We start from the raw sequence: 8005 nt of genomic DNA, 5'->3' as shown, positions 1-8005 counted from the left end.
GAAGGAAGGAAGGAAGGAAGGAAGGAAGGAAGGAAGGAAGGAAGGAAGGAAGGAGGAAAGGAAGGAGGGAAGGAAGGAGGGAAGGAAGACAGGAGGGAGGGAGGCAAGAAGGAAGGGAAAAAATGGCAGGTATCTCTTGACTGATTTCCCGAGTCCTAGTTAAAGAACAGGAGGAAAATTGCTCTTGGTATTACAAGCCGATCTTCTCTGTATAGACTTGCCACTGCACTATATGTGCCATGTAAGTCTGTCAAAGGTTTTGTTGTTTTAGTTGCTGCTGTTTTAACCTTAAACTTACCTTGTAATGTGAAGTGAGGTTTTTCTAGTTGGAAGGCAATAGCTGCAGGTCGTGGTGGGAGGAGAGGAGGTCTGCTACACATGAGTGGCTCTTGTGAATTATTTTCTGGATTGTCTCCAGGAATGAACATATATAAGTCATCATACTGGTCCTCGGAACTCCCACTGTCAACCTCTGGTAGGCCGTGCTCAGCCTCTGTGCCTGATTCAGTCTCTTTTTCTTCCTCTGCTGTTTCATTCACCTCAGCTCCTTCTGCACTTTGCCTGTATGTCTGCGCACTTTCATGATGAAATGCTGGGTTCTGTATGGCTGTTGGTGATGAAGATTGTATGATTTCATTTAAACACACCATCCAGAGGCATTTTATATTTTGTAATTTCATACAGAAGTAGTAATACTGCTAATACAACTTTTATGATATAATATAGTGGAAAGATGACAAATGCATAATTTTGGTGCACAGTCATTCTTGGGCTTTTAAAATATTTAGCAAATGAACAATTAAAGTTCTGTTATATCTTGCTACCTCATTATGTGGTACACTCATAGACATAATATTCTGACTCTCTAGAGTTATTGTTCAAGTAGATTCATAGGTATGACTGCATTATTGTATTTTTATTGAAAAACAGTATAACTGACCTAATAAGTAATGAGTAAGTGATGAAAAGGCAAAGACAAGGACAAAATAAATTTTAATTTGCTTGTAAATAATGCAATAGAAATAAATCTGTGCTATCACCAGGTGATATTTTAATTCTTGAAAATATTACTTGAGAAAGTCTTAATGCTTTTTATTGATTGGTTGATTGATTGATTGATTGATGGGGAAGGCATCCAAATCACCAACAGTAATTCTTTTTAAGGCTCAGGTCTCACTTATGAAATATATTCTATCCTGAAGCTTAACCAAAGATCCAAATTCCTTCCATTCTAAGAATCATGATTCAAGCATTTGTTTTTATACTGTATACAATAAACACTCTCTAACCACTTAGGAAGAAAATAGGGAAAAGATAATATCATACAATAACTTTACATCTTAAAGATTTTGTTTATATTTTCTTTGTAAAAATTATGCTCTGAGTAAAGGATTCACAAAATTTTAAAACAAACTTTCAAATCCCTATATTTCATAGAATATGTAAATTACTGACATTGTCAGTGCAAAAGAAAAGCAAATAAATGTTTTAAAGTGCTGCTAAAGTAAACTAGAGCTAAAGAAGCTAAATAGCGGAGTATAGAAAAAAAAGATTTTTTTTTTAAATGAAGAGTTACATTGTAGAAATTTTTCAGCAATGGAAAAAGAATTAGTCATACCAAAAATTATGGAAACCTGGAAATACCACATATTTCTACATGGAATTTTATTTTTTTATTTTTCTCTTCTTTCATGTGAGAAGGAAGAAAGATATAGCTGCCAGTCTTAGAGCTGCCAACCGAGATTCTTTAATTACCAGTGGGGGCAGAGCAGACAGCCTTTTATTCTTGCACAGATCTCTACATAGATTTCATTCACCTTTCTACTTCTAACACCAAACACTGGGCCCAAAACAGAGTAGTCTATAGAAATGCTGATGGAATAGATGATGGAGTGACCGAAAAGAAACTATTGCTTAGGCTAACAAGGGAACTTTGCTATTTCTGTCTAGGCAAATTGATCATCATCTTAGAATTACATTTACACTATAGGAAATTACCGGTAGCCATCCTTATGTTCATATGTTCAGTGATTATGTTTTATGTATACACTATCTTAGCAATGGAGTCTCTTTAGTCCTTATTAAATGTGCCTAAACCTGGAATCCAGCTCCGGAGAGTCAGGTAGTAAGTCAGTGGGTTTTAGCAGGCTTTGTTGTAATGTGGAACCAATGGAAACTTGACTTAGGGTGTTCTATGCTTCACCCTCTCTTCCTTGAAAAAGACTGAGGCCTGAGTCTGATTACATTGTGTTTCACATGAGACAATTCTAGATCCAAACTGTGTGTAAAAATGAGGTTGTTCTGTACAAATAACTGAAATGATGTTTTCTTACTATAAGCAGTTCTGAGGATTAAATGTCATAATGAATATATGGTAATTATCAAAGATGGCCTTTATCATCAAATTTATTATCACTATAAAGGATAATAAAATATATAACTATAATTTAGTGAATTAATTTCTTACCTTAATATATAGCATTATTTTGTGTTCTGCAATAATGTCAGAAGGAGTTTATTGATTTTGCCATTGTATGCTAGTTAAGGCACTGCATTTAATTTTGATTTGCAGGCCAGCCTATCATTTGAAAAACTGGTGGTCAATAAAGTTTAGTTGAGTATCAACCGTGCACTGTTAAAAGTGCAAATGCCAAGAGCATGCTTGATGTGTGAGCTGTCACTGTGGCTGTAAACAAGCAGGAGAGATCAGAGATAGAGATGTAGTGCATTGCAGGCAATGATAAGGATGATAAGTACAATGAGAAGGTGCTGGAGGATTTGGAGCAGAAGAGTGATTAGTTCCTTCATGAAGCATAGAGTATTCGGGGTGGCAAATGTGGGAACTGCTACTTCAGAGTTTCTTAAGAGCAGTGCTATTGACATGTTGGACTGGGTACTCCTGTGTTGTGTGGGGCATGTCCTGTGCATTGTAGAATTTTGGCAGGATTTCTGTTGTCTCTACCCTGTAAATGCCAGTTGCAAACCTCCTTTCTCAAGTCTTAACAATAAAAAAAAATCTCCATTTATTGATAAATATCCTCTTGTGGGGGAAGAAAATAGCTCTCCCTTGATAGCCACTGTGCTACTGCAATAATCCAGGGAGAGCTATTGACGGCGTGGACTGGGATAAATCACAATGAAAGGGGCAGAAATGGTTGAAAGCTGCTCCATTTTGAAGGTAGAGTCAACAGTGTTACCTGACAGATTGGCTATGGGTTAGAAGAAAAAGTAAAAAAGCCAAGGGTGACCAAGGTTTTTGGGACTAAGTTGACCAAGGACAGTCTTCACTGGCTGAAATGGGGAAGTCAGTAGGTAGAGCAGGTTAGGAATGGCACAAATTAGGGTTGTCAGATTTGGAAATGTTAGGGAGATGTGTATCAGACATGCTGGTGAAGATGTTCAGTAGGTTGTTGTATACCAAGGAAATCGCAAGGGCAGAGTGACATATACGTCCAAATACTCTGAATGAATCCTCAGACATTAGAAATATAGAATTAAATCCTATTGCAGCCAGTGAAGTCCTTAGAGAGTATCTGTCCTAGTTCAGCCTTCTCATTTCCTAGCTGAGAAAACTAACATCTGAAAAGAATGTGACCTTGTATAAAAAAAACTGTAAAAATATAGTTGTCAAATAGAGTATTTATATCAGTCTGATGTGTATTCTCTCTAGCTAGGAAAAACTGGTGTTTGATGCTTAAATGCTGAACTTCTTAGAAGTATTTAAATTAGAAAGGTAATTTAGTAATCTCTGCCATATTATAAATTCAGTCAGTCAGTTAACTGCTTTTCCATGCTCTCTTCACTCTTATTTATTCAGTTACATATATGTATCATGAACATCATATATATACATATGTACATAACATATAGGAACACTTACTGGGAAAATATGTAGCAAGTGAGGTAATGTTCTTTTTATTGTCATTTTCTTGCTCACTATTTCTGCTAATTTCTTGGATCTGAAAAAAAATGAATGCAATGTTAAATAATATGCATTAATCTTAATAATCTACATTTTATCTATTCCAAGTGGAAAGCTGATACCTATAGAAATAAGAAATAGTTTTAGAGTTTTTATTTAAATACTTTGATTATATTACCTATCTTATATTTGTGCAATCTATGATTTCTCCATGACACATAGTATTAAAAGTATAACTGGGGCAATAGAACATCTAAAATAAGCAATAAGTTGATTTAAAAATAAAATTTATTGCAACTACTTTAAGATTAAAAGCAAGAATCATAAAATTACATAGGTGTAATAACTAATTCATGAATAAAATTGAACACGACTATTTCTTTTAAAAACCATGAGCTTTACTTCTTTTTAATAGTTCTGTATTTTTTACCTGTTCAAAAGATATTCTTAATTACATCAAGTATTATAACACAGTGAAAGACAGTGAAATTTTAAAGTGGGTTATTTTCCATCTTTAGAAAGAAAAAGAAAACCGAGTAAGGGAATTTATGCTTGTCTTTCTGAAATCAGTTTCACTACTCGTAGAAGGGGGAAATACTGAGAAAGGTCAGAAACTTGTTATTTCTGGAATTGCTAGTCTTTTTTTACAATCTTTGAAAGAGACACGGGGTCTACATTCATGAAACGTATTTGTGCTCATAGAGAAAGCTAAGTAATACCAGTGACAGCTCTTTTTGTGCAAAAGCATCTGGCTGCTTCATTCACTTCTCTTCTCTTCTCTTCTCTTCTCTTCTCTTCTCTTCTCTTCTCTTCTCTTCTCTTCTCTTCTCTTCTCTTCCCTTCCCTTCCCTTCCCTTCTCCTCTTTCTTTGTCTTTCTGTCTTTTCCTTCCTTCCTTCCTTCCTTCCTTCCTTCCTTCCTTCCTTCCTTCCTTCCTCCCTTCCCTTACCTTCCCTTCCCTTTTTCTTTTCTTTTTCCTCTTGCTTTCCTTTCTCTTCTCTCTTTTCTTTTCTTTTGTTAAATTAATGCTGTCCAGAGAAGCAGCATAGTTTTTGATTTCCAGCGGAATCGTAAAAATAAAAGTCTCTTTAATATTTTATTTTAGTGAGCTTGATGCAGAAACTCGTTTTCTATTTAAGTCATATTTTCCTTTGGCAGAATTCGATCAAATGATAATATGAAAATCGTATAACTTAACGAGGGAGGTTGACATGTTGATTAATATTTGCATGCTTTGGTATTAAAAGCATTGTTTAATACAGCCATTTATTATTTCCAATTAGCTTGACCTCTACATACCATAAGGTAGAACAAGAATATAATAAAAAAGATCCGTAAGACTATTAAAATCATATTAAGGAAGGTTTTACTATTTGAAAAACAGGAATTGTTTTCAAAGATTTCAGAAATTACATAAAAGTTTCCTATATACTATTCATAAGCCTAGACATTATGAGCTTAAGATCACTGTGAATTAATAAACAGACTGTGAACAAGTGTGTGTGTGGGTATAGGTGTGTGGACTGAGGTTGAAGCTTAATGGAATTATTTTTGTGTCATAACTTAAGCTATATGATGTTTGTACAAACAAACAAGCAAGCCCAAAAGTTACTTGAAAGAATTAACTTTTAAATTTAAAAAATAGCCAAGTTTGACTGATTTGAGTATTTTAATAAATATTATATAAAATTGATATTTTGTATAATCAAGCTATGCAGAGAATACGTTTTCTCAGCAGTGAAAGGATCTTTAGAAATATTTACGCTAAAAAAACAAATGTTTCTTACTCAAGTTCCATATACTTACAACCACATTTATTTTGAAAAATGTTAGCTCTAATGATATATTAATAACTGTCTAATGAAATCAATGATGGCTTTAAAAACAATGAATTATAGCTCTCTTTATTTATCAGTTGTGTGCAATTGGGTAAGATACTTTAAATCTCAATATTCTATCCTACAAAATGTGGATAGTAATATCTCTGCCATCAATTTGCTGGGAGGTTTAAATTAGAGTAATGTAAACAAAACATGTATCACATAGTAAGTGCTCAGTAAATGTAATCTGCACATGTTGGTTTTTTCTTCATCATACAAAATATAGATCTACATTTAAGCAAGCTTGGTAACTTTGTCAGTTTGATGAAGGAATCATCAATATAAACCAATAATTATTTAACTTATGTCCTCTCAACTGTAATTTTGGAAGTTCTACCACAACAGAAAAAGAGCTGCAATATGAATTTTCTATCTGATTAAAGCATGGCAGTATGATTTTGTTATTAAAAACACCTCTATAATTTACAAGCTAATAGAGATAAGAATCAGGGGGAAAAATATGTTATTCTTTAATAAGCCTTTTCCTAGGGCTGGAGTCTGGCTTTATTTCCTTATTTATTAAATATTTATACAGGCCTGTTATATGCTAATTGCTCTGTTAGCAATTAAGAAAAATAAGCTAAAAATAAAAATGACAATTCTCATTCTCAAAAATATCACACTTTTATTGGGAGAGAAAAAATAATAAAATAATTAGAAAAATATATTATTTATTTCGTTACAATAAACTGAGTTCTTACAAATGAAATAGGGAATTAGAAATAATCAGATAACCAGGTCACAGTTTTATTCATTTGCTTTTTGGGTGAAGGGATTGGATTTAAAAATCACCTTAGGTGTCATGCTAAATGAAATAAGTCTGACAGAGAAAGACAAATACTGCATGATTTTACTTATGTGGAATCTAAAAAAAAAAACACACAAACAAATGAACAAAGAAAAGAAAACAAAAACAGACTCATAGAAACAAAAAACAAACTGAAGGTTGCCAAAGGAGCTGAGGGTGGAGGGGGAAGGTGAAAGGGAAAAAAGTCAATAATATTGTGATAAGTTTGCATGGTGACAGATGATTATTAGACTTAGTGTAGAGGTTACATGGTGAGATACATACATGCTGCATCACTATGTTGTACACTTAAAACTAATAGAATATTGTATGCCAGCTATACTTTAATAAAAATTTTTAAAAATTATCTTGACACTTGCCTTATTCCCACTTCTCTAAATAAAAAACCCAGCTTAAACAATAAAATTTATTAGCTGAACATGCTCAATGTAATAATCGAGCCCATAGATAGTCTTTGCAGTACACAGCGTTTAATAAAGTTAAAATCATTATCAAAAATAAATTAAAACTAAAACTTGTTGACTGAGGTATAGAAAGCTCCACATGCTTTTGGCATCTAGTACTGAACAAATTGATCATAATATCCTGATTTGGGGGGAGTGAATAAAAACAATCTTCACATGGCAGTTGTTTTCCAAATTTTTTAATGAGATTCTAAAGCTATTATAATTAGCCCAACTCCTGCCTAACTTCCCACCGTGTTGATTACAAATGATTCTGCCAGCTTCAAAGTCCATGGCAGTGTGTGGAGTGAGAATAAGAAGATACATATATGTTTGAAGAGTAACAAATTGATCCTGTAATCTTTTATATATTATTCAAAATGAATGCACTAGCCTATAGAATCTGAGATAATATTTCAATTGAAATAATAAAGACTATTTTACTAAAGGTTAAGAATAATGAACACTGTTATACTAAAGCCTTGAAAAACAGCGAACAGAGTTTCAAAACACGTTGTAGAAGTAACTATTTTAGCTCTCATTACATTTTAAAAGAGAATTTATTTCTCCTTGGCCACCTAGGAAAATAGTTCAAAAGCAGATTTATATAGTTTCTCATGAAAGTTTCTTTGTATATTATAGGAATTATAATCTTGAATGTAAAAATTAAATAGGAACTCTAACCATGAGTGAGAGAGGCATGAAGTAGAATAAAGTAGAGGTGGAGCTGTTAAACTCAGGGAGAATAAGTGGACATTTTCCTTGGTATGGGCCAAAACTTAGAATAACCTGAGGAAATATGCTATTTTTTTTTTTAGACAGAATCTTTTTATAGAAAATTAAGTAATGAAAAGACGCTTTGACCAGGAGGACAAAGGCTAGAAATCTCATTATACACCGTGAGAAATTCAGTTTTCTAATTGTGACCAACCAGCGCAATCTGGGGACGTGGA

General features: G+C 33.4%; 1 protein-coding gene across 1 annotated transcript in view; it reads right to left on the bottom strand.

The window, feature by feature from the left end:
- Nucleotides 1-8005, bottom strand: part of BANK1 (B cell scaffold protein with ankyrin repeats 1) — a 238551-nt gene that overhangs the window by 43683 nt on the left and 186863 nt on the right. Inside the window, exons 8-9 of the mRNA XM_025051818.1 lie at nucleotides 3881-3959; nucleotides 299-607 (exon numbers count right to left, since the gene is read on the bottom strand). Coding sequence (XP_024907586.1) covers nucleotides 299-607; nucleotides 3881-3959 — 388 coding nt within the window. The remainder of the gene's footprint in view (nucleotides 1-298; nucleotides 608-3880; nucleotides 3960-8005) is intronic.

This window comes from Pteropus alecto, unplaced genomic scaffold (genome assembly GCF_000325575.1).
Source record: "Pteropus alecto unplaced genomic scaffold, ASM32557v1 scaffold5, whole genome shotgun sequence".
Lineage (NCBI taxonomy): Eukaryota > Metazoa > Chordata > Mammalia > Chiroptera > Pteropodidae > Pteropus > Pteropus alecto.
The sequence above is the reverse complement of the archived record's forward strand: the minus strand, read 5'-3'. Positions and strand labels throughout refer to the sequence as shown.